At 40.0% G+C, this 27,136-nt stretch overlaps 1 protein-coding gene across 5 annotated transcripts in view; it reads left to right on the top strand.

Annotated features, from left to right (window-relative positions):
* The window catches only part of RBMS1 (RNA binding motif single stranded interacting protein 1), a 114,336-nt gene that overhangs the window by 68,245 nt on the left and 18,955 nt on the right, over window positions 1-27,136 (top strand). For all 5 annotated transcript variants that reach the window (XM_033165822.1, XM_033165812.1, XM_033165802.1 and 2 more), the window contains exons 3-5: window positions 11,648-11,706; window positions 14,931-15,022; window positions 25,480-25,637. In XM_033165822.1, the coding sequence (XP_033021713.1) occupies window positions 11,648-11,706; window positions 14,931-15,022; window positions 25,480-25,637 (309 nt within the window). The remainder of the gene's footprint in view (window positions 1-11,647; window positions 11,707-14,930; window positions 15,023-25,479; window positions 25,638-27,136) is intronic.

The raw sequence follows: 27,136 nt of genomic DNA, 5'->3' as shown, positions 1-27,136 counted from the left end.
GAAAACTGGTTTGTATCAGCAGGTTTATATGCCCAGCTGGTGTTTGTCAGTGTACTTTGTTTTCCCATTTCTTCTTTGGAATATTATACATGCTGCATTGCTTCTTACCTGCTTATCATTATTACATTCAAATAGTTTAGTTCTAAGCTGATTTTGGCCACTCATAACAGCTGAAAAAGTGGGATGTAAAAAGTTAAAGTAAACAAAATTAAGATAAACACTTGAATATTTGTTACAAACTTAGCCATAAGTATGGAAAACCAGCAGAACAGGTTTTTAAATGTATGCCAAAAACAATGGCACCTTGACTTGGTACCACTGATTTTTCAGTTGATAGGAGGAAAGATGCATGTAGCAAGATTTAAATGCTTTGTTGGCAAGAAGAGCACAGAAGACCTGACTGACAGTTTCCTCCGCTTTCTGTGCTAATTCCATTCTTGTGAGCCCCATCAATAAGATCATGTTCCTTCAAGTCATGGATGAGTATTTTGTGTAGAGGAGATCATGGTGCAGAGCATGTGCATTCCATTTGGGCTAACATGTTGATAGTTTCAACTGAGTGTTGTTGTTCAGTCGTTCAGTCGTGTCCGACTCTTCGTGACCCCATGGACCAGAGCACGCCAGGCACGCCTATCCTTCACTGCCTCCCGCAGTTTGGCCAAACTCATGTTAGTAGCTTCGAGAATACTGTCCAACCATCTCATCCTCTGTCGTCCCCTTCTCCTTGTGCCCTCCATCTTTCCCAACATCAGGGTCTTTTCCAGGGAGTCTTCTCTTCTCATGAGGTGGCCAAAGTACTGGAGCCTCAGGTCAACTGAGTAAGTAACCCTAATCATAATGCTCACCATTGCCAATCTTACTACTGTTCTTAACTGAGTGGTGTAGTAATCTTACAGTTAAGCCTCCTAATGCAGCACCTTTAGTGGCATGGCACTCACCTCTTCTTACTCACGAAGTCTGCACATGTCTCTGAACTGGCAAGATCCTCATTCTATCAGAAGAACATGGGGAAGAAAGTTTTCAGTGTTGAGTTTTATGCACAAATGCATTGTTCGTTCCCATTAGAACAGATGCTTGCTTTAACAGCTTCTTCTCACTGCACCATGTCTCCTGTTGGCTGTCCTTAAAAAAGGGAGGACATGGATGCGGTTGGGAATTAAAGTCTTTTGCCCTCCTGCCTCCAAACAACAGCCACTGATGGGCAGGGCTGCGAATCTATGAATCTTCTCCTTGCTGGATCTTGGATTACTGAAGGGCTACAAAGAGATTGGTATGCAGCAGTGAATCAATCACACTTTCTTACTTTCTGGGTGGCAATAAAAAATACTAGTTAGAAATTGAGGTACCTCAGCTGATTCGCAGATCTGTGTGCACTTATTCTATTCTCTGGTCTGGGAAATGGAGATATAGAAAGATCCTTCCCTTTGTGCCTAGGTTAATTTTCTTAATGCATTACCAAACATGAAATAATAAAATCTTTCTGCATAAATATCTGAAATGTTTTACCTGGCATACTCTTTGCCATACATTAAAATGCCTTGTACATCAAAAGGAAAATGTGCAAACTGCTATGTTGTAGGAATATAGGAAGAAGTTGCCTTACAGAGAATGCATCTAACTACCTTATACTACTAGAGCCATCTAGCTCAGTGTTGTCTACAGCAACAGGCAGCTGCTCTGCTTCTCTGCAGCATTTGAGACAGGCGTTTTCCACAGTCCCATCTAGAGATGCCAAGGATTAAATCTGGACCTTCTGTGCTCTGCTGCTAAGCCACACTCTTTAAGTAATGCACATTTGCATCATTTTTTTTAAAATATCCTACACAGCAGGAGTAGCCCACATGGCACTTTCCAGATGTTGTTGGACTGCAGCTCTCACCAGGTGGTCATGGATAATGGGACCCAAGAGCATAATGGCTATGCTTGCTGAACAAAGATGCTAAGCAGTGTTGTAGGAATGAGACTCCACCGTTTGATGGCCTTTCAACATTAACTATTTCAGAAACCTAACCATTGATTCAGTCTTTAGAGGAAGGATTTATTTAAATTATTCCAGTACTTTTAATTTTATCATTCTTATTAAGCATCTTTAATGCCTTCAGTTTAATAATAACAATAATTTCTCTCTCTTCCCCCCCCCCCCAATTTAATGACAGCTATTTCTAATTCTGGAATCAGAAGAGGAAATGTTGATCTTTTTTAATTCAAATAACCCAAGGAATGAATTCCTTTGTGGTGTAAATTGTTACCACTTGGCAAGGACCCTGTTTTGATCTTGATTAATGTATTTAAATATAGTCTTATTCAGTGTTGTAGCTAATATTGTAGTGCTTGCTTTGAATTCTTGGCAGAATGATTATACTGGGCAGTAAGATTCAAGAGAGAAGCAACCTCTTGTTGTTCTCTCCTTTGAAATTACTCTGGCCTTTTCCTAGTAGGGTGCTCCTAACTGGGCTTATCCATTAAGCTTGTTTGTTTGTTGCTTCATTTGATATGTTATGGTTAGGCACCAACCCCAGAAGTCCCTGGGTAAAACAACTTCAGGGATCACTTGAATTCTCAGAAAGGTAATGCTTCCTATTAGGCCTGGTGGGAGAAGGGGAGGCTAGCAGCAGATAGTCTTAAATGGATATGGTGTTAGACCTGGGGTGACCAACCTGGGAGGACTCACCTCTGAGATGAGGAAGCCAAGATAAGTATAAAGCCAGCTGGGAGCACGATAGGTTTTTGCTCTGAATATAAACATATTCCTCCCCTCTGTCATCAGGGAGTTGGGGTTGGCAGGTACATTAAACCTGGCTTGTTTCTGAGGCCAAGCTTACTGTTCAGTTCAGTATTGGTGGAGGCCTGGGAATTCCCCGTGCAGAAGGGAAGCACACTCCACACATCAGGGTGGGAAACTGTGACCCTCCATATATTTTTTTGATTGCAGTTCTCATCATCCTTGACCATTACCTGTGTGGACTAGGATTGATGGGAGTTGGGGGTCCAACAATACCTGGAGGGCCATAGGCTCCCCACACCTGCTATATACATATTAATAGATATTTGTAATCTTTGATTATCTTGTCCTGGTGATTGTCCTGGTGATTTTTAATACCTTCTGATGGGGCAGGCAGAATACTGGGATTCTAGTAACTTAGCCTTTTAAAGGGGGGGAATGGCATACTTTAAAAAGATAGTCACAGAGGTGTGTTCAGGCACTTCTGTGTTCTCCCTCGTGGTTTCCCTCATGTTTTATGCTAGCCTTAGTTTCTCCTGTTGAATCAGAGGCACTCTCCAAGTTTCAAGAAGGACCATAAGTCTGTGATACAGCAACCACTTGCAGAAGGCTCCATGATCAATCCCTGGCATCTCTAAGGTAGGGCTGGGAATGTCCCCTAGAGAGCCAGTCCCAACTAGTATAGACTGTATTGACCTAGATGGACTCAATGGTTTGACTGGGTATAAGGCAGCTTCCCATGTTCCTCCAACCAGCAACAACTTAAAGGACTAGTCTGCTGCACAGCATTGGAGCGGGGGGGAGGTTCTACTAGAAAGAAAGGCAAAGCTTAGCTTAGTAGTTATTGTTACTTCATTGGAATATGTGTAAATAATGTTAAAGACAACTCATTAGTGTGCAGTTAGATTTTAAGAGAAAAATGAAGCTATGAAAAAAATTACAACTTTGATTTTTAGATACTGTATCTTTTCTATTTGCTCAGTTTGTATTGTGTGTATAATGTTAGTGTGATCAGTTTTAAAGGTGGAATATTTTCCTATGGAAAACTACAGTAATGGAAAAGTTTCCACCCCATATAATGGATTTCAGACCATTGTTTTGGAGGGTAATTGACTTAATTTACAATAGTTAAGTAGAAGAGCATAGGAATATAAGGGCATCAATTACTCTTCTGTCCCAATTAAGCCTATTCATGTTCTTGTATGTTTCAAGACCAATAGTAATGAGAGGTAGAAGAATAGCACATGTGTTGCTCTCAGATGAGATGATCCCAGTCTCCTAAACATGGTTAAGCAACAAGAACATTGCACCATCACCAGGCCGAAGTAATCAAATTTTGAGATTAGTGATTGCTACACTCTTGTCTTGCTAAATCACAAAAAGCAAACTATGAATTTTGCTTGTATGAATGCCACATTAATTTTTCACAATTCACTGTTCAGTGTAATTGGCTCTCTTTAGGTGTCTGTCTATACTATTGATCTTGCTATGCCTATTCATTACCAGAGACCCTTGGTCAGTAAAGGGTCGCCTGCAAGCTTGGATCTTATTTATTTTATTGGATTTTTCATTCGTTTGTGTTCTGCACATTACTGTGAAACACAGTAAATTCTTGATTAGCTTAACCTTTTGGCCTTGCTTTATAAAGAAAACAAAATTATTTCTGTTCCCACAGGAAGTGTGTGTGCTTGTTCTTGGTGTATACATGGCAATATTCCTATGGCTTATGGCACCCCACAGTTGGACAGAGGTCTTTCCTATCACCTGTTACCTGAGCCTTATAACCAGTGCTATTTTTTTCTAGAAAAAGAGGTGCCGGAACTCACCATGAACGCCTCTCTTGTTCTCTTATAATGGCAATGGTGCCCACCTGATAGGTGCCAGAACTCAGTTCTGGCAAGTTCCCTGCTTGTAACTCCAAATGATGGGGATTCAACTTGGGATATTCTACTTGTAGAGCATGCACTGTGCCACTGAGCCATAGTTGCTCCCACTTTGTGATCTGTTGCAGAACAGAGCCAATGACTATTTTCCTTCCACTTTTAGTCCTTTGGATCCAGCCCAATGACTAGAGCATGGTGTCGTATCACATGTTTTCATGGAATACAATATTCTTAAAATAATTAAAGGATGCTTTGATGTGTCTTGCCAGGCTCTGTCTTCTGTCTGGTGGAAACTTTCACATTGAAACTTCTGTAACAAAAACTGTTGCTTTCCTCTCTGTAAACCAGTAACAGATCTTATGGTCATGATTAGGAATTGCACTTTGATGTGTTTATTCAAAATGTCCTAGAGATGACACAGCCATAATACACTTACGGTAATTCCCTGTTCGTCTATTAGTATACCAAAATGCATTCCCCATATTGAAACAACTGAGTTTAATTTTGACCCAAAAAATGCCTGTTCAAGGCTAAAATAATGTGTGGGTTACTGCACTTCCAGTTGGATTTTGGACTACACAGGCTGGTACCCAGTCTCTACAAACAGGAGGAAAGAAACATTTCCTGACTTCTAAAGCATTTCCCTCCTTTTCTCTTGTTTGCATAGCCTTCATTTCATTTCCTATGCCAAAATTATTGCACAGCTGAACTTTTCCATAGCAAGCTTTGCATACACAAGACAATTTAAATGTCATGGGTTGGATCCAAAGATGTGCCAGCAAAAGAAATCTGGCCCTGACACAAATTGTTATGAAACAACCAGCAAAAGGCATTGGCTGCATTCACACATCACAGTAAACCTTAAATCAAGATTGGTAAGCCAAATTTTGTTCTTTGATCAAGGTTTGTTTAAATTTAGACATACTGCTATGGCAGACTTTGTTTCCTTTGCAAGCTAATGGGAAGGATCAAAGTGGATACAATTCACTTGTATGCACTAAGTCATAGTGTATGACTTCCCATGATGTGCAAACATGGCCACTGGGTGATACAGTGCAAAATAATTCATTCTTCTAAATTATAAATCTTAATATGGCTAGATTTGGTTTTTTGTTGTGTATTTTGTTTTTTTATGTTGTGAACCGCTCTGTGGCCTTCAGATGAAGGGCTGTATACACATTTAATAACTGAATTAAATTATTATTATTATGCATAAGTACTTCATAGAAAACAACCATGAACTTTAATTTTCTTTGAAACCATGAAGCTTAAAGTTAGATTTACCTGGTCCCTGAAGGGTCAAGCTTCATAGCAACACAGAAGCACAATTTAAAACATTTTTTAAAAGGATATAATTATTTTTATGTTGTGAAAATAATTGGGCCCTCTTCAAGTCTTTGAACAAAGTCATTTCACAGGTACATGCAAGCATATGTCAAAACACTCCAGAATAAAATTCTACTTTGCTTTTGAAGTTCTACTAATGCTGCTGGCCACCAGGCGACATGGACATTCCTATCACAGTGGGATGCACATCTCGCTGTATCCCTTCCATCCAGCACTACAGAGCCTCTTGGGAAAACACATGCAGGGTCATGCTTTGACACTGATGTTAGTACTTTGAAGATACTGAACTTCTGTCTTTGCTTCTGCTCCTCCTTTGCTTCCAGAATGCTTTGTTCACTTTCCCTAAAGGAATAGCATCCCCATTATCCATAGTTGTAGGCCTAGTCCATTTCTCTGTCCTAAATTATCCATCTTTGGGAAATGGCATCTTTGTCATTTATACACACTTATACTCATATTTCATAATAATGAATTGGCACTCGCATTGGAATGCCATTTGCTCAGTGCTATCCATAATCTTATCATTAACTCTTAAAATTCTATCCTTATCTTCTCCCCTGATTGTATGTTGCAAGCCTTCTTTCCTGTGCACCTCTTTGGTTAATTTATCCATTGCAGCCCAGTTTTAACATGTTTTAATAACCATTCCCAAATTGTGGTTGATTGGGAATGTTTCCAATGTCTTGCCCATAATTGTCTTAACAGAAATCAATGAGTTTCGTGAACAGTTTCATAGGGCTTGGTAAATCTGTCTTTGTCGCATTAAATGATATCAGTAGGATATGAACCAAATGTGAGAGATGCTATGTTGAGATATGGTGCAGTATTTGTTGCTCGTACACCTGAGCCTCTAGGCATCCCCATCAGATATGAAGATGATCTGCTCCAGATGCCTTACATTCTAGCATTTGAATTGAATGATTGAGGATATCCTATTAAGTTGCACTGGTGTTATAAGAACCACTGAAGCAACAGTTTATACTGTATTTTCAGACTTAATGGCATTGTCTTAATAGAATGAAATATGGGGAGCCATGTTTGTTCCGTAATGGGAATTCCAAGATCCCATTCTCTTTGAATTAATGCTGATTTTGATTAAGAGTACCAATTAACAGTGAAGTAAGTCCTATTATATTCAGTGGGGTTTATTCGCACATAAGAGTGCACAGTGTGACTCGCCTCTGCCTTTTCCTGAAGGGGGGACATACAGTCGTACCTCGTGTTGCATTTGCTGCGGGTTGCGAACGGCACAGGTTATGAATGCGCTGAACCCGGAAGTAACAGAATTGATTACTTCCGGGTTTGGCTGGTCGCGCATGCACAGGTGCGTCAAATGACGTCACACGCATATGCACCGAATTGCGACCCGCGCATGCGCAGAAGCAGTGCTGCAGGTTGCGGACTGCTCCAGATGCGAACTGGGCTCTGGAATGGGTCCCGTTCGCATCTAGAGGTACCACTGTACTTATGAAAGGTTATTGACATTTGTGAAGGTAATTGAGAATGAGGGACTTACAAAATGTAGTTTGAAAGTGAATAGAATAAACTGAACACTGTATAAACAAAATAGGGTGAGTTCTGTCCATTTTAGCACATGCGGCTGATAGCAAAAAAAGTGAAGAGTGAGAGTTGAGTCTTTAGAGTTGTCTACATTTCTTACGTGTTCCTTGAAATACTTTGTGCAACGGACCAGCTTCTACATATGCTGTAGTGGTTAGAGTTTGTTGTTTTGTAGCTCAGATGAAATTCTTGGTTGAGCTATCAAGCTCTCACTGGGTGGCCTTGGATAAATTGCAGTGACTCAACCTACTTGCCTCATAGGGTAGTTTCTATGGTTAACAAGAGAGAACCCCAACTACACCACATGGAACTTCCAGCCACATGCTACATCCACCTGACTTGACAAAATGTTTCCCTTGGAGGATTTGGGCATGAGTTGTTGAAGTCTGCGTTTGTTGTTCTTGACTTGTCTAGATACTTCCATTGTAAAATGAATAGTGCAGGGATGTGGCTTCCCATTCACTTTTTTTTTTAAGTGAAGAGAAACTGGCTTGACTTGTATTTCTTGTGTGATGAACACATTCCGAGACACTATGCTTATTAAAGTATTTAATTTAAAGTACCTTGAGTGATGTTACTTAAAAGTGATCTGGACTTGAAAACAGCAGAGTTGCATATGCTGCTGTTCTATTGTGTTACATGCAGTAGAAAGTATACTTACATATACAGTCTTCCCTTCTCCCTTTTTTATTGAAAGGATTGTATAATGTGAAACAATCCATAATGATTTATACAGGAAAGAAATATAAAATTATGAAGCTCAAGAAGAGGTGTGAAAATGTTAGCTGTAGGGGAATAAATGAAACAACAGATAGAGAATGCATGTGTAATAAATCCTTATTTACTTTATATATGTACACACACATATATATAGGGCTGTGTGATAAATCGCCATATGTTGAATACCGGTATTGAAATAACATTGTGATAAGTGTTTCAACAAGGCAATTTACCTGTGAACAAAAGGTAGAGACTTGACAGCTTCCCAGGGGGTAGATCAGCTGAACAGATACTTTACAGATAATTTGCAGATAATTTTCAGGCACCATGTCTCCTGCTTTGTTTGCCTCTCCCTCCTCCCTTCCTAACTGGAAGTGATTGTTCTGGTTTGCAAAACCGTTCTTTGGGACGGGCTTCTGCAGCTTCTGATTGGCTACAGGAGCTTCCTGCAGCCAATCAGAAGCCGCAATTTGGTTTTGGAACATTTTGGAAGTCGAATAGACTTCCAGAACAGATTCTGTTCAACTTCCAACGTAAGACTGTAATCATTGTTGACTGTTAAGGATCTACATCACCGTAAAATATTTCATGATGATGATTTATTTTTTGTATTTGTATAAAGCTGCTTCAAGACTGAATGTGCCCAGTTAAATAAAAGTATTGCTGTGATTATTGGGAATGTGGTTTGTATAATAATCTTTAATAGATGTAGATCATGTTGTTTTCCTTCTAACTTGTTTTTTTTTTTAATAACTAAAGAGAGAGGTGGGATGTAATGATGCTTGTTTATGGTAGCAGGGAACTCATGAAAAATACTAGAGGTTGGAGGAAATTCCAAGTGCCTAGGAGTGGGAAAACAAAATGCATGGATCTTCTGCTCTTCTCAAAATCAACACATTCTGTCCAGAGAAGTTAGATAGTGATAGAATCTTCCAAAGAAATTGGCTATTAATTTTTTGAGAACAAATGTGCAACTATCTGTGAAAAAAAGATGCTGCCCATATGTTTGATTTGAATTATTGTATAGGTTTGTGGAGTTTCAACAAAACCATTTTTAAATATATTTAAAACATTACTTCTGAGCGACATTGAACAGTTAGATTCCTCTGGTCTGCACCAGTTCTAAGTCAGCTGCTAGGCACCAGCCATGGCTGGAGGCACAATGCTTCTGGAAATCGGTTGCTGTAAACCAAAGGGAGGGGGGAGAGTTCTCTCCTGCTCAAATCCTGCTTGCATGTTTCCAACAGACATCTGTTTGGTTGCTGTACGAACAGCATGCAGGACTAGATGGGCCATTGCCTTGATCCAGCAGGGCTTTTCTTATGCAGAAATTAGAGGTGGAGGGCAGATAGGTCTAGGAGTGGCACCATGGTGCAGGCACACAGCTGCTTATTGGCCAGTAGCATCCCATGTGGGCATGGACCTATGACATAATAAGTCCAGTTCTATGTGGGGTACCTTGAGCTAGTTAGCAGCTGCTGCTGATCTGCACCTCTTGCCTCCAGTCCCCCACCCACCAAAAAGGGCACAGTTTCCTCTTAGGAATGTGTGCTGCTCCTTTGAAGATTTTTTTTTAAAGCGAGAAGTATGTGTAAGACCAAAAAGTGTTTCTGAATGATCCATCTCCTCCCTAGTTCATTCATCATCCCCAGATATATACCGTGTTTCTCCTAAAATAAGACATAGCCATAAAATAAGACATAGCAGGATTTCTATGCATTTGTGAAATATAAGCCGTTCCCCGAAAATAAGCCATACCCCGAAAATAAGCCATAGTGACGCGGCACCTCCCATTAATACAGCCTGGAGAGGCGTGGCTATGCAGCGTGCCGACGTGACACGGTTAAAATAAGACATCCCCTGAAAATAAGCCATACTGTGTTTTGTTGAGTGGAAAAAAAATATAAGACGGTGTCTTATTTTAGGAGAAACATGGTATATGTGCCAAATGGCGCCATAAACATGGGTTACAGTCGCCATAATGGAATGTCTAGGCACCGTTTTTGTTTGCTTTAGTTTTGCGGTGGACTTTATTATTATTATTATTATTATTATTATTATTCACTTCATTTCTATACTGCTTTATATTTTAAAGAACAAATCTTAAAACAGTTTACAACACATTAAACCATGAAATAGAACAATCCAGAATAAAACCCTCTTTTTATGGCAATGAATGCTTTATGTCTGCTTGGCACTGTGGAGACTGTGTATTCCAATTATGTATTCCAAAATACACAATAATTTGTTTTAATATAGGGGGAAAATTAAGGAATTTTAAATTGTAAGTATTGTATAAATGAACTGTACTTTTACTTTCCAAACATGATAATTTTATGACAAACCAAGTGGGTTTTGATCTGTAAATGGTGTTAAAAAACATATTTTTCCTATTTTCTCTAAGATTTCCATTCCTTCCACCCACAAATCAGGAAACAAAATGCCCCCCTGGTTTCAAAATTTCTATAAATTGTATACATCTGCACCTAGCATCTGAAAGCAAACTACCACCCCTGTATTACTGGCCTGCATCATCCTTGGAAAACTTGAAAGTGGGTATTATTATGCCACTAAATAAAACATTTTTAAAAAATGTTTATTAGCCCGTAGCCCTGAAAACACAGGTTTTCTGTTGCAGCAATGCAATGGAGGGGTTCCTACTGTGAGTTCATATTTTTAGTCTGCATATTTCTTGATAAATACATTTATCAGGAAATAAAGGACAATTTTATGCTGTGTAGTATTACTGTACCTTATTGCAGTGTACTATAAAACTAAAGTGCAGCTTTCATGCAACAGCCACATGAAATACATGTCTTAGAGCACATAAAACTAAGCAGACTTCACTCTGATCAGAGCCCAGATCTTGAGTCTAATTGATGGAAAATAAGAAGGACTTTTCCTTCTATCAAGTCCGGACCATTTTTCCATCTAGCTACATAATGTCTATACGAGGGGTAGACATTCCCTCCAAATGTTGTGGACCACACCTTCTCTCTACTACTCTCAAGTATCAATTCTGAAAAATGGGAACAAAAAATCCAAAATGAAATGCTACAGATAAAATTTAAGGACAAAGGATGGAATCCAGCTGTTCTGGTCCACAAATGCAGTATTACGTAATATAAAGCAGTTGAAGCATGCAGGTCCTCCACCTTCTGTTTAATAGAAAGTAGGCACAGTGGATGCCACTATTGCTGGTCTGATGCAAAGCCCTGTTGTTTACTCAGGTGACTGCAGCTATGGGTAGGACTCGGTTGTTGGGCAGTACTTTTTTCTTTTTGGAAGTTAAAGCAATTGAGTAAATGTATTTTCACAAGTGCAGGGTTGCACAGTAGCACTGCAGTTTCGTTCTTAGTACTGGAATTTTGTAAGCTTAACTTCTGCTTTCTTCCTTTTATGAAAAAAAATTTAGATATGGGAAAATTGTGTCTACGAAAGCTATTTTGGATAAAACGACAAACAAATGCAAAGGTATGTTCCTTGTTGATTCTTTTTCAATTTTTGATTTAATATCCTTTAAAATTTGCTTTAAACACACACACACACACACACACACACACACATGGTCTTGCCATGCATTACTCTGGAGCATTTGTTCCTAGTAGGTCTGGAATGTTCCTACTACAAACAGGGTGCCAAAACGTCAGATGACTTCAGTCAAATTTAACATGCATGGCACTGTTTGCCATTTAGCTTCAGCTTCAAAGAAGAAAGGGAGGTTTGAAATGCTTCCACCCCCCTTAGCCTGCCGAGATGAGAACTCTTTACAAAGGACCATTTGATGGCAGAAAGTATCTGAAAAGATTACATATTGTGTAAATTGGCTTTATTAATTAGAATGAAGTAGTGTTAAGCAGTTCTTAATTGCATGTTCCAATCCTCTAATTGTATTTGTGTTCTGTTTCTTTTTGAATATAATGGAGCGGGGGGGGGGAGGGTTTCATTTTCACTGATATAATTATAGCTGGGGGAAAAACAATAAAGTTCTTTCTGAGACACCGGGTGCATTAATTTAGTTTGGTGACCTTCAGTGTAATTATGATTAGATCATTTCCTAACAGAATGAGTGGTGGGTGGAACGTAATGGCAAACACTGACATATCAGGTTGCAGCCCCTCTTTCCAAAAGGGGAGGAACACCACTCTTAAGCACAGGAAAACATCTGCCAACTTAGCAAGGCTAATATTGACTCCCTCCACGATTAGGGACAAAGTTGACAAGCAAGAACAAAGAAAGTGAAAGCTCATCATTAACTGAACCCAAACATTTTACTCAAAGGCTGGTGCTAAAAAGCCAGTTATTTCATAACACATACAGAGGATTTTAATCTCAAAAGGGATTCTGTTAATTGGATTTTTCCACATTATTTTCATACTGATGCTAAACTTAATGCTCAGATGTATCCAGTGTTTGAAAACAGGAATTACTTAAACTGAAGTAGGCTGCAGTCCTATATCCATTTGTGGGAGTGTCCCACGGAATTCAGTGGGACTTCACCTGAATAAACATGTATAGGATTGCAGTGTTAGGATGACAAAGTACCTTTTCCATGGTGTCCCCAGCCTGTGGAATGACCTTCCCACATACATACAGCGGGCAACTGTAGTGAGCTTTTACTTACTCAGGCTTCCGCTGGCCTTTGATACTAGTCAAATGAGTCCTGCTTACTGCAATTGTCATATGTTATCCATCTTCTTTATTGGATTGTTTTGTACTAAATTGTTGTGCAGCAATCCCTCATTTCATGTGAGGCGTGTCTTCCCAGGAGGTTGTGGGGACCATCCAGAGCAGTCTGCACAAACCGTCTCTCTTGCTCTTTCATTAACAAAGGCATATGCTAGAATAAAGACTCTTCTGCGAACGGAAAGACTCCTTCCATTTGCAGAAGGCCACTATAGTTGTACCTTGGAAGTTGGACGGAATCCATTCCGGAAGTCCGTTCAACTTCCAAAACGCTTGGAAACCAAACCACGGCTTCTAATTGGCTGCAGGAAACTCCTGCGCTGAGCCAGGGACAGTTCCCTGACAGTTCCATTGAATAAATGGAAATCTTTGCACTAATGGAACTACTTTGTTGGATACTACCTACTGTGATGTGATATATATATATATATATATATATATATATATATATATATATATATATATATATATATATCAAAGTAAAGCTTTGCATTTCTTTAAATGTCATATTCAAAGCATATAAAAAGAGCTTTGTTGACTTTCTCCCTTTTAATCAAATACTTGATTTCAAACATTTCTGATAGTTGGGAAAATGCACTACAATAAAAAAATACAATGTACAATAAAATTAAAATCCAAACACAACCTATATTCCAAATAAATCAAAACTTGTAACAATGGGCATCAAGGGCCAACAAAGGCAAAAGTAAATAAAAAGGTATTCGGCAACTGAACTAGCATTGGCACATGCCTTATTGCTCAGGGAAGGGTATGGGTTCCACCACCGAAAAGACTGCTTAATCCCCTCTGTTTTACCACCATGACCTTCATCAATAAAGAACATATAATAAGTTGCAAAACAGTCTCTTTAATTTAGTATATGGGTGCACTCCCAGTTGCCATCTAATCCTTGACCGGGTTTAATAAAGATTTCCAGATTCCCATCTAGGATGACTGCAATGAAAGTGTCCACCCAAGCAGACAGCATGCATTCCTCCTTTTAATTTAACTGCATGTAGTGAAAATCTGCTGGTCTGCACAAAGCACTCAAAACCATGAGCAAGCTTTAATGAGCTCAGACACATCCTCTTCCTCACATCTTCTTGCATGGCTGCACCTTCCTAATTTACTTTTAGTTTAAAAGAATATCTGCTTCGTATTACACCCCGGTTTACAACAACCAATGATTAGTTGCTAAATAAGCCAACTTCAAACCATGGTTTATGAAGCTGGCTTGTTGTAACAGCCTGTTGCTTGTTTTAAACCAGGATTCTTGGTTCATGCATGGTTCTTTCAAACTAGTCTTGGCCATGTGGGTGATGGAGAGCATGCAGGCCCTACTCTTTGCTGAATATCTCAGAAGCTTGGCAACATAAGCACTCATCCATGAATACATGGTGCAAGTATGAACCAGCCCAAGAATAGCATGTTTATTTTTAAAAAAAACTGGATAAGCAGGTTGTTGTATTTAGTGATGTTGCAGTTATATTTCAGTGCAGATAAGGGTTAGCAACAAATATGGGCTAAATACATTTCGCCATTCTCTTCATGATGAGATATCACCATTCATGGATGAATGCCCATTGTATATTCAGTAGATGTACAAATAATGTGCATATACAATTTTTGTAAAAGGCTACAAGTGATAGCCTTATATATGGCACTGAACAAGGAATCATTATAGGTAGTAAATGGAGCATGTGCCAATAAAAAAACCAAATCTAAACAAACGTCTAAGATATTTGTTTTTCACAATATGAAATGTTTCAAACTAAGACAACATCTCTCTTCTAGTGAATTGTACAGTAGTACAAGCTCAGGAATCTCAGGAAAACAATGCAGAGTCTGCTTTCATAGACACTATTTCCTCATCCTAATTTTTCGGGGGATGGTTATGAGGATGAAATAAAACATGCATGTTATAAGCCACTGCCCTTAAGCTTTCAAATGAAAAGGAAAGTGAACATTTCAGCTTTTCTTACACAATAAATAAGTGATGTTTTAAATTCCAGGTTATGGTTTTGTAGACTTTGACAGTCCAGCCGCAGCTCAGAAAGCAGTATCCGCTCTGAAGGCCACTGGAGTCCAAGCACAGATGGCAAAGGTAAGATAAATGCATTTGGACCACTCGGAAAGTAGCCTCAGAAACCTGTGGCTTCCAGTTATTGTTGGACTTTTTAACTCTCATCATCCCTCACTGCTGACCATATTGGCTGGGGATGATAATAGAGTTGTAGCCCAGCAACACCTGGAGGGCCACAGATTCCTCACCCCTGCTCTACACTCTGGTGATAGTGGATCCTTCCTGGCATGAAATTAATATCTTCTCGTCAATTCCTTCTCATAATGGATCTTCTCATGTCTACTTGAGGTCCTCCATCATTTTAAAAAACAAAACATACTCATGGGGCAAGGTATTAAACCATTGCCTAGGATGACTTTTGACAGTACTACTCCTGGGTTAGTTAGATTTTGTTACCATAAATCTATAGTGATGACAATTTGTTACTTGAAGAGAAACTAAATACTTTACTCAGGAAGTAGTCATCACTTTTGGCTACCTTACAGAGCATGCCTGGAATCTTTCCCTCTAATTCCAGTCTTCAGGCATGAGTGTTGTTGATTAATGTAGCCAAAACAGCACAACAACGCAGAGAAAGGAGGTATCAGTAGAGGAGGGGAAACTCCAAGGTGTGCAACAACAAACCTTTAGGAAGAAAAGTAAGGGAAGATGAAATCTCCAAACAGCCCAATGAAGACAGAATGCTCAGCAGGTACCACTTGTAATACTAAGCTAACCATCAAGAAAAAAATTATGTCACTACCAGGCACATATTCTCAGCAGCTTGTTATGACAATGAAACATGCATTGTTTCTTGTTTTCAAAAGATGGAACACAACAGTTTTTAACTCTGCAGTTTGTGCTGCATTTATATTTGGGGGGGGAGTGCAATTGTCCTCATTAAGGCCTATTTACCCATCACCCTTCTTACTCCCCTTAAAAGACAGGTATGTTGACTTATGTGCATAATATGCAAGTTAATCAGGAACCAAAACACCAAGCTCTACAGTGTGACAACCAGTATTCTGAGGTCATATAGTACTCCAATATGAAGATGGCAAATTCTTGTAAATAATTGCAACTCCAGCCATCACATACTGTGGCCTAGCACATGGAACTTGGACTAGAAAAATGGCTTACTTTGGAGATGGAGGAAGCCAAATGTCAGGCATGGTTCACTCACCAAAAAATAAATTGCGGTATTTTTGTCAGGTTCTGCTGATCTAGAACCAGCCTTTTCAGCCACCAAAGGAAATGTAATCTGATAAAACTCAAGTCAGCCTGAGTAATGCTACAAATGTTCCCATTTTACAAATGCCAAAGGCTGCCAACAGAATGCATATAAATTAGGAGAAAGAGCACTCTTGTGGAAAGAACTAAACAGCGGGGGGAGGGGGGAATAAACTTTCTTCAGAATCTGAACTTCATTAAATAGAAAGTCCCTGCCATTTCCTGGAAAATTTTGTATTGGTTATAGCAGCAAAACACTTTATTTTTCTAAAGCATAATTCCCCACTTCCAATGGTAATTCAGTGTTTACCTCTTTGCATTTATGGCATATGAAATGAAAGGAGAAAATGGCCGGAGAGTGTGAATCTTTGCAGAGTTAGAATAGAGCAGTTCAAATAGTCTTTATTTAAACAAACAATCTTTATTACGGTCCATAGACCCATAAATTTCTTTATTTATATGTCAAACTTTCATAACACCAGCAAGTGGGAGCCATTGGTGGTGGTTACTCTTGTTGTTATCAAACTACAAGTCAGTCAAAATATAATTACAAAAGAGATACATTAATGATATAGACATACAGTGGTACCTCAGGTTGCACACTCAATTCGTTCCGGGGTGCCGTTTGCACCCTGAACAGTGCGCAACCCGGGTGGCGCTTTCATGCATACGCGAAAGTGCGATATCGCACTTCTGTGCATGCGCGAACTGCGCAGAACGCTTCGCATGTGCAGACTGTGCAGACATTCGCAGAAGCATCCGCGCTCCTTGTTGCACTTCTGGGTTAGCGGAGTACGCAATCCGAACGTACGCAACACGGAGCATGCGCAACCCAGGGTATGACTGTAATGGTATAGATGTAAAGGTAACAGAACTCTCTGGGATACGTGGTCATTGGCTGCCAACACATTGTAATAGCAAATCTATTCCAACAATACTGTTTACCTAAACAGAATATATATAATTTCTTAAGTGACTTGCAACATCCTGAAAAGTATGTACTCCTGTACTCTGGTACACTAATATATTATGGACATACTCCACTTTTCCACAAGGTTAGTTAACTTTATTGTATTTACTATTTCCCATGTTTTGATCCTCCAATCTTTTGCTGTCTGGTTCCTTATCTTTGTCCAGTTGTGACAGATTATAATACAGGCAGCTGTCAATAATGGGAACTATTGTAAACTATGAGTGATGCAGGTCTTCTGCACATATATTGCAATCATTCTTTAAAGCCTATCCTTCCAAGTTTGAAAACATAGTACTTTCTAAAGTATTCAAGTGACTAAATAATGTGAGAGCCGCTCAGGATGATTAAATATGAAACAAATCTGGCATACCTTTCTTGTCCATTCTGCTTCTTCTTGAGTAATGTCTAAACCAGGGTGGCTTTTTTCAGCTTAGGCAATATTTTTCCAAATTCTCCACTGAGGAACAGTGGAGCTAATAACCTGAAATGTCCTTGGATTAGTTCCAGGACAGCAAAATGAAAACCATATGTCTATTACTTAATGCACATTTTATCACATGCATGTACACTTGCTCTTACTAGATGACTTTCTTGTGTTATGGCTGTTCTGTGGGTCTCTGTGTTAATGGTGGTGTCATAATATTTAATATCTAGGCACGTGACGGGTGAGAGGCACACACAAAACAAAAACTTGAAATAGTGCACATTTGTCTCCAATGTTAACGAGCCCTCTTTGTGTGAATTTGGGTGGTGATGCTTTTAAAAGCAGCAATGTGTTTGTGGGTATGCTCTTAAATTTCAAGCGGAAGTTGGAAATACAAGAGGATAGAAATCTGAAAAGGCAACAGTGCTCTGAACTATGTGTATGTGCTGATGGTGTCCACTTATAAAACTCAAAAGGCAATGTGACTATAATTCCATCACCTTTATTACATATGATGAGTGATAGGCATCTAATTCCATAGTATTTGGAATGAGCAGAGTTTCAGTCAGCAAAGGCGAGAAAAGGGAAAATGTATTTCACATGTGAATAGCAGAGTTGACTAACCAGAGATGTCATCCTGGTTCAGGCATGCAGAGACCACATTTTCTAGATTATATAGTGGCCTGGACCTAGTCTGACAGAGTGGATAAACCTGTGTGTGGTTTGAACCATTGCAGACAGTAGCTTACAAGGTTCAATGTTCCTTTGTTTGCTTATTATGAAAATCTCACACAGAAAGCTAACATGTCACAGAGAGCACTAGCCTAGAACCCGTACATCTAGTTTGCTATAGACTGAGCACCATGTTTACTAACCTGAATCAAGAAGGAAATCTAGTTTTAGCCCATAGGTAAACTTAATTTTTTGTGTAATTTACCGTTATTTTGACTGCTTAAAGGGGTTAGGGCTATAAAGTTAGGCAGCTGACAACATTGTTATATAAATGACAGGGCTCAGGAGATGACATATTAATATGTTTGCTCTTCAACAAAGCATTTCCTATTTTTAATAAGGGATGTTGATGCTGTGTCTTGATATCTGGGTGTGCTGTGTAATCTTCTTAAAATATATAGTATGCTTGCTTTTATAAACAAATTGCTTATGAGACAACTTAAAGTTTTCCCTGTGGTCCTTTAGCAGTTTCATTTATGGTTATTTTCTGTACTGTTCGTATGTTGCTTTTGTCATCTGACAGACTAATCTCCTTACTCCCCTCTACCACCTTCTCACTCTTTGCAAAGGGTACAGTTCTGAGCTGGGCTTCTAATGGCTTTCTGTAAACTCCCTTTAATCTTACTGCGAACCCACATACGATGTACCTGAACCCTTCCCATCTCTAATGTAATAAGTGGCATGTGGTGCAATACAATAATTTTATTAAAACAGAAGTTATGTGATCACTTAGTGCACAGAAGGGTATGGTTTCTGTTATGTTTCATCTTATTTATTTATTTTACTTTGTTACATATAAAGCAATGGTTATGTAGTACTAATAATATTCTATTACACCAACCCTGCTACCACACATAAACACCTCCAGTTCTCACTCCCAACTACCACCCAGTCTGGAACTCAACTTACTCTCTGAACAGTCTCACACCAGTGTTGAGGCTCCCTCTCAAACTCTCACTTCCAGCATTCCAAGAACTCTCTCCTTCTCCCAGTCTAACACATACCTTAATCTACATACCATAATTACCTACACATTTACCTTAATTACTCTAATATCATGACATACGCACACAATTATATTTACATAAACACCAGACCATCACCGTAGACAGAAGAGTGAGATGTCTCTTACAACATACTTACTCTGGACCTCTGCTTGGTCTCTTGGATTCCTGTTATGTGAACTCAAGTGCACTTCTTAAGTTTATTGTGTTAGTTTGCCTACTCCACCTAATTTCCATGAGCACAATGCAATGTTAAAATGAGGCCTGAACACCTACACATGCCTACAGTATATGCCCATTGATTTTATTAATTGATAGTTCCTCTTACAAAATGAAAAGTATTTATTTTGATTTTTTTCCCCCATGAATGCTTTTGGCTTTTTGTGGTCCTCTCAAATAAGGTTAGTGGAATACACACAGAGCTTCTAAAAGGTCTCATTGCATTGTTTTCTTAACAAAGCCCTGATCATCTTCATACAAAGGGTTGTCCTCTTATCCAAAAGGCACTTAGGAATGTCTCCATTCTCATGAATTGAAAAGAAACCCTGTTTCAGATTTGCTCAGCTATGTTCTTGTACCATAGTCTGGAGAAAAATAAAGGCCCCTTTCAGCCATGCTGCTTGTCTTGTTTGAATGCCACTATAATCAGGAAGCAGATACTGTCTTTTGTGTTCATACATAGATTGAAGACCAGTATGAATGGCACACCACTTTTCTGTTTCAGTGAAGCTTTCTAGTAGCAGTGGTGAAAGTTCCATGATGGGATGGAATTGAATCGAGGGATCTTGTGCTAAGCTCTATGAGGTTAAGACTTCTCTTCCGGCACTATCTGCCCTGTGAAGAGGAAGAAGAGGCTAGAGAGGCAGGTACAGACAACATTAGGGCCTGCTCCAGTGAGACTGTCCCCTCCCATCGGGCTAACTTTGTTTTAGTCCTTTAGAATCATAAGCTGCCTTGGGCGCTGCGACGAACCTCCACTTCACACTCTCCCCTTGTTACTAAGTGAATTTCTAATCAGGTGTTCCGGGTCAAATTTCAATCCACCCCACCTGTCCCTCTGAGGTCCGTCTGTTATGTCAATCCCCTTTTATTTATAATCTGGGGATCCCTTAGTAACAGGAGTTTTCCTGTCCAGCGGCCGTGGCCGGTTATATCCTCTGCTCTGGGCTTCAGGGGTTAAACTCTTCTTTGCCTATAGTTCGGGGGTCTCTCTTTCATTAGATCCCTCACTATATCAGTTAGCTAAGCCCTCTTAGCAACTCTGTGGCAATACCAGGGTTTCCGCCCGCTAGCCCCTCCTGAGGGAACTCCAAGACACAAACTATCACCCTGCAGGTCAGTTTTGTCCTTTCCCTGAGTTCACCTCCTCATGAGCATACATAACTCGCTGGACCAAATGAACGACGATATTTTCTTAGCTCAACAATAAGAAGTCTTTAATTCTTTCAGAACATAACGGTTTCAGTAATGGTTTATAAGCTTAGTTTCATAACAGTGTAAACTCTTTCTTTCAGCATCATATACACATCTTCAACGTATCCTAACCTATCCTAACCTACCCACCACTATCCTGGCCCCACGCCCTCCTTCTTCCAGTCACCACTCACCCTCTCTAACGGCTGCTCCCTCTTTTTAAAGAGCGGAATGTCCCGCCTCCCATGAGATACCTGCCACTCAAACTGGGGTGCCCAAGAACTCATAAAACTCCATGGGTTTCTGAAAATCCCTTAACTTAGATCCACACAGAAAAGCATATATGAATGCAGTGAATGAATGAATGAATGAATGAGGTACTACATTGTGATTGTCAGCACTGAGTTGCAAGGTGAGGAATGATTTGGTCATAATTGCACCAATGTGCTGAAGACTCCCATATTGTGGGTTGCTACACACGTTTCCTCCTGCAATACTTAGATCATTTGGGGGGTGGGGGTGCAATCTTTCCTCAGGTGGCAAGTTTTTGAAAGAGTTACATGAGCATCATTTCACTTCACTACCTATGTATATCCCTTGTTGGGAAGCAAGTAACATACTGAACCATGATATACATGGCACTTTCTCCCCTGCCATTGCAATGTAATCAAGTTCTATGAACCAGAAAGGGTTATCAATCATGCCTACTGAAAATGTTGCCATACAATGTTAATTTTTCTTCTGTTGGCATTTTTTATATTTGACTGGATAATGCAAGGTGTGTTTCTTGTTTTTGATTTTTGGTTTTAATTTTCCCCTTTCTCTAACTAGTTTAAAGCTGCAGTTCTATACCCACTTACTGGGAAGTGATCCCCATGGAACATAATGGCTCTGTGTTCCCTGTCTCTCTCTCTCTCCAGCTTACAAAGAGAGCTAGATAATGCATATGGTGGTCCCCATATGCTGAGATATTCTTTTGGTGCTCCCAGCATACTGAGAGCTTCTACTAACATGGTCTTTTAAGGAAATCTGCAATAAGGCCCACTAATCTTTTGGAACTTCCTGAGGGTCACAGCCTTTCTGCAGAGCAAAGAGAATGAAAAGCTGCTTACAAGTATATTAAAACATAACAAAAGTTGTTAAAGCAACAGTTAATTTTAAAATATTAAGTGAGAGGAGGAGGACACCTATATGACAGCAGCCAGATTGGATTGGATCCAGCCTTGCTTACAGTAGACCTACTGAAAGCTCAGAAGAAGGGCCTTTTGCCCAATGCAACAAAATCAATGTTAGTTGTGGCTAATATAAAGGTAAAGGGACCCCTGACCATTAGGTCCAGTCGCGGACAACTCTGGGGTTATGGCACTCATCTCGCTTTACTGGCCGAGGGAGCCGGTGTACAGCTTCCGGGTCATGTGGCCAGCATGACTAAGCCGCTTCTGGCGAACCAGAGCAGTGCACGGAAACGCCGTTTACCTTCCCGCCGGAGCGGCACCTATTTATCTACTTGCACTTCATGCTTTCGAACTGCTAGGTTGGCAGGAGCAGGGATCGAGCAACAGGAGCTTACCCCGTCGCAGGGATTTGAACTGCCGACCTTATGATTGGCAAGCCCTAGGCTCTGTGGTTTAACCCACAGCACCACTCGTGCCCCTTTTTGTGGCTAATATAAGACCCATCAATTTCAATTGCTTTATTCTAAGCATGACAATTTTATCAGCAGAAGCTATGAGCGGAGGCTACATAGTCAATGTTCCTAGACACAGAATTACTATAATGCCATGATAACTAGAAAAAAGGCCCAGCTTAATATTACAACTTGGCTTTACAAATTTGGGAACATGAATGAAGGATTCAGTCACAGACATCAAAGGCTGAGGTATATCCACGGTGGCTGCAATTAATCCATACAAATTTCTACAACATATGAATTTTGTTGCAATTATGATGTTTTCTGCCTCTGTCGATCTTTTCCCCTATTTTGTGCACCTATTGCACAATATAGGCAATACGAGGCACCATTCCAAACTAAATAAATACAACCACTTTTTTTAAAAAAAAGAGGCTTAGTATTTCAACTTGTTCAGGAGGGGGGGAAACTTCTAATTATAGAGATTGTGATTTCAAGGGTGAGCTCTGTGTTCTAAGCGGTCTTGGAGCACAATTATTTCAACTTCATGCTTCATGTACTTTTTAAAAGGAAAAACAGGATGTGCGTGAAGACGAAAACCGTATGATTAAACAATTAACTCTGCTGTTAGCATTACAACAGCATTCATTGTAACAAAGTACCTTTAAATAGTTCCCTGCGATCAATAAACAAAAACAAAAACCATGCTAATTTTATTTTATTTTTTTTAAGAGAGAGGACCCTGATAATTAGCTTGCTAATGTAGACTCGGGAGTTCTTTTTTTACTGATGCATTTTTGTGGCTGCTCCAGACCAGAAATAAAGCAACCTTTTTGCCATATATGGATGCCTAGTTCAACCCATTTGCTGAATGGGTCAGAGCAGTAACGGACAGCACTGCAGCTGAAGCTGAATTAGTTTTACTTTTAACTGTGGGTGCATCTTCAGTGATACACATGAGCACTGCTTGCATGGGAAGGCAGGCCAGCTGGGATCGAATCCCTTTTGCCAAAAGGGTCTTCCATACAGTCCTCGGTCACATGTTTTCTGAATGGCTGTCTGTTAGCCGTGACCCTTTGCAATGGAAGAGAAAACAGATGTTTTATCATGCTGCCAAGTTGTTGGGGCATTTTTTTCCCCTTGCATGTTAGGAACAGTTCTACACACAGGGAGTTTTTGTTGATTAGTTTCAGATGATGACTGGGAGTTTTACACCATGGAGTTACTACTCTTCTCTCCAACACCCCCCCCCATCTGCCACCCCTGCCCTGCTCAAGTCGATGCTCACGGCTGGCTGTTCCCATTTCTTAATAAATGCTGAACATAGCTTTATGCTTATTAGATACTTAATCCCTTGAGTGCCTAAGGAAGAATAACATGCATACATACAGAAGAACGCTAACTTAAAATCAGCCTTGTTTTGATATGCTTGAGGAAAAGCAAATAAGTGAATTCAGCAGACTCAAAAGCTTTTAGTTCTAAGTTACCTTTCCCTCCCTTTTTGATAGCTGAAGCCCAACACAGGAGATCTTCTTTTGCAAGGACCAGTTTACTTCTTGCATTTATTATTCAATGCGGTGCAGTATTAAACATAACTATAATAAATGCAATAAAACAATGCAATCCCTTCGAAACAGAAACATAGCAGCACATTTTGATACATAATCTCAAAAATATTTACAGGAAGAGCAACAGGACAACAGTATTATAAAATATCATAAAACGTCCACAGTGCAGTGTGGAAGGTGAAATAAAACCTGGCATCAATGATCTGGGGATGCTTATCCAAAAAATAAAAAAAATAAAATAGTTATTTAAAAGGTAACTGAGACAAACCACTGTTGGTGCCTTTTGTATTGCATAAAGTGGGTGCCATCATTGAGAAGCCCACTGCTGTGTTGCTGCCTGTTGTATTTTTTGGACAGGCCGAAAAACATCCTCTACCTAAAAGCGTTGCTATGTTATTCCTTTCTTTTTACTAGATAGGACCTGCTACAAGTTGCTGAGGTGACACATATGCTTTCTGATTAATTTTGTATTGTACATAATTTTGTATTGTATATTCAGTTTCATTGTCTCGCCTTTGAGAAGCATGTGCTTCTCGTGAGTCTTTGCTAAATGGATTCTCAGAGCCTGATCGTGCATGGAGGTTGCCCTCACTTTAAATTTGTTACTGCTTCGTATGAACGCCTTGGGGTGTTTGTACTATTCTGATGTCATGTGTTTATTCATAATCTGCATCTTTATATAATGTTAAAATAGAGCCAACGACGTCTTAGTCTTCCATGTCAAAGAGAGAATGAGATAGTGTATATAAATATGGAAGGCAGCTTCAGGAGACAGAAAAAGAGCTCCTGATCATACATGCTCTATTTTATCTCAAGCTCACTTGAATAAGATTTGTAAAACAAGTTAGAGCCAAATACTCCAGTGCAAACATACAGATTCCCTTTCTGTCTACAACTTCCCTTGCTTGCTTCAGGGGGTTGGATAGGAGTCCTGATGTGGATTTCTTGAGGGGAAATTGGCAACAGAAAACCTATGAGAGAAGGGTCTCTTACTTGCACATCAGAATCTTTGAACCCGAGCCATGTTTGTTTGTTTTTTAACCAACTCTGAGCAAAGCCACTTTATTCTGCAGAACTTTTAAAATAGGCCTCGTGAACTGATTAAAATTGGGACAATTTTTTCAGGGATGCAGTGTCCAGCATGGCAAAAGCCCTTCCATTGTGCAGCAAATACATTCCTTTTTATCTATTTATTTTCCCATGAATGTAATTCTAGAGATGATAATGGCTTATGTTGTCAGAAGAAGGAAGTGCTTATTCTGTGAATGATAGTAATGATGAATAGATGTAATCATACATTTTGGCCATGGCCATTTCTCTAGAAGAGTTTCATTGATCTCCTAGGGAAGTCTTGAGAGACTGCTATTCAGTGACTTCAAAATTACATATTTAGCTTTTGACTGCTGTTGGTACCATTTTATTGTGGAGACTTTCACAGCAAAGTAAGTCTCATGGGTACAATTTTACATTCAAAATTTCCAATATTCTTCTGAAAAGTAACATTATTTTTATTGCTTTTTTCCAGCAACAAGAGCAGGATCCAACTAATCTATATATTTCCAATTTGCCACTTTCAATGGATGAACAAGAGCTGGAGAATATGCTGAAACCTTTTGGGCAAGTTATCTCTACAAGAATACTTCGTGATTCCAATGGCACAAGTCGTGGGGTGGGCTTTGCAAGGTACGATGGTAGCTGTCTTTTATATCGCTTCATGAATAGTATCCTCAGAACAATTATAGTTAAAGTAAAATGAAGGTGCTTAGCAATGGAAAACAGTATCTTACCATGACAAGAAACTCAAAACAAAGATGGTAGGACTGATCATTTAACCAAAATACTAACGGGTCAAACAATATTCAAGGATGCATGACATACACCTATTAGTACTGTACAGTGGTGCCTCGCAAGACGAAATTAATTCGTTCCACGAGTCCTTTCGTTTTGCGATAATTTCGTCTTGCGAAGCACGGTTTCCCATAGGAATGCATTGAAATTTAATTAATGCGTTCCTATGGGGGGGGAAGCAGCAGCAGCGACTCCCAGCTCCGTCTCTGCTGGGCTGCCGGGCACTGTCGTCCTGACGGGGCTTGAGCTGTGCCTGAGGGGAAGCAGGAGGGGGAGTGTTGTTGTCGGGCAGGCTTCTCTCCCGCCCCCCGCTCTCCCCGCTTGCTCTCCTGCCGCTGCCACTTTCCTGGCAGCTCTCCCGCCACAGCTCTCCTCGCAGAGGTGGAGGGAGGAGGGGGGCAGAGGAAAGGTCAGCATGGACTTTCCCTTGCATTGCAAGCGGGACTCCCTCTGTTGCTTCCTCCGAGAGCCTCGCCGCGCCTCCGATCCGCTTTCCGTTGAGCCGGAAGGCTGGGATCGGAGGAGTGTTGTTGCTGGGCAGGCTGCTCTCCTCGCTCTCCTGCCGCCCGCTCTCCCTGCTTGCTCTCCCGCTGCCGCCGCCCGCTCTCCTCGCAGCAGAGTTCAGGCTCCCCGCTTCTTCTTACAGTGGTACCGCGCAATACGAATGCCTCGTGGATACATGCCTCGCGGAACAAAACGCCTTCTTTTGCGAGTCACGGCCATAGAAAATTACATCTTGTGAGTCACCTAAAAAAATCGCAAAACCCTTTCGTCTAGCGAGTTTTTTGTCTAGCGAGGCATTCGTCTTGCGAGGTACCACTGTAATAGAGAATTGTGCAAATGTCAAATATTGGCATTAACAGCTTATTATTAATGTACCAGCCATAAAAGACAAAAGTGTATGTTTAAAGGTGGGTGTGGTTAAAGAACATAAGATGTTCTACTCTAAATCAGCATGGCAGCTGGGGCTGATGGGAATTGTAGTCCAAAACTGCTGAAGGGCACCAGGTTTGGAAAGGCTGGTCTTAGTGGAATGGGTGTGGGGCCTCGACTTTTGAAAAAAAAAAGGGTTTTCACACCACCTTTGCTTTAAGGTGCAATTTGAATTTTATTGCTCTCTTACTATTAAAAGGTGGGACACGACTGACACAAGGGCAATATTGACTTATTAGACAATATTAAACTGCAATCAAGCAAGTTGTTAGTTGCCTTCTATTCCAATCCTAATATTGCTGCCTTATTCCCTTGCATGTTTTTAATTGGCTCAGTTCTTTTAAGGGTTCTTAAACAATGAGTACTCAGAAATAATTACCCAGTATTGCCATATCCATACA

Source organism: Lacerta agilis, chromosome 1 (assembly GCF_009819535.1).
Source record: "Lacerta agilis isolate rLacAgi1 chromosome 1, rLacAgi1.pri, whole genome shotgun sequence".
NCBI lineage: Eukaryota > Metazoa > Chordata > Lepidosauria > Squamata > Lacertidae > Lacerta > Lacerta agilis.
Note: the sequence above shows the minus strand (reverse complement) of the source record. Positions and strands in the feature narration are given on the sequence as shown.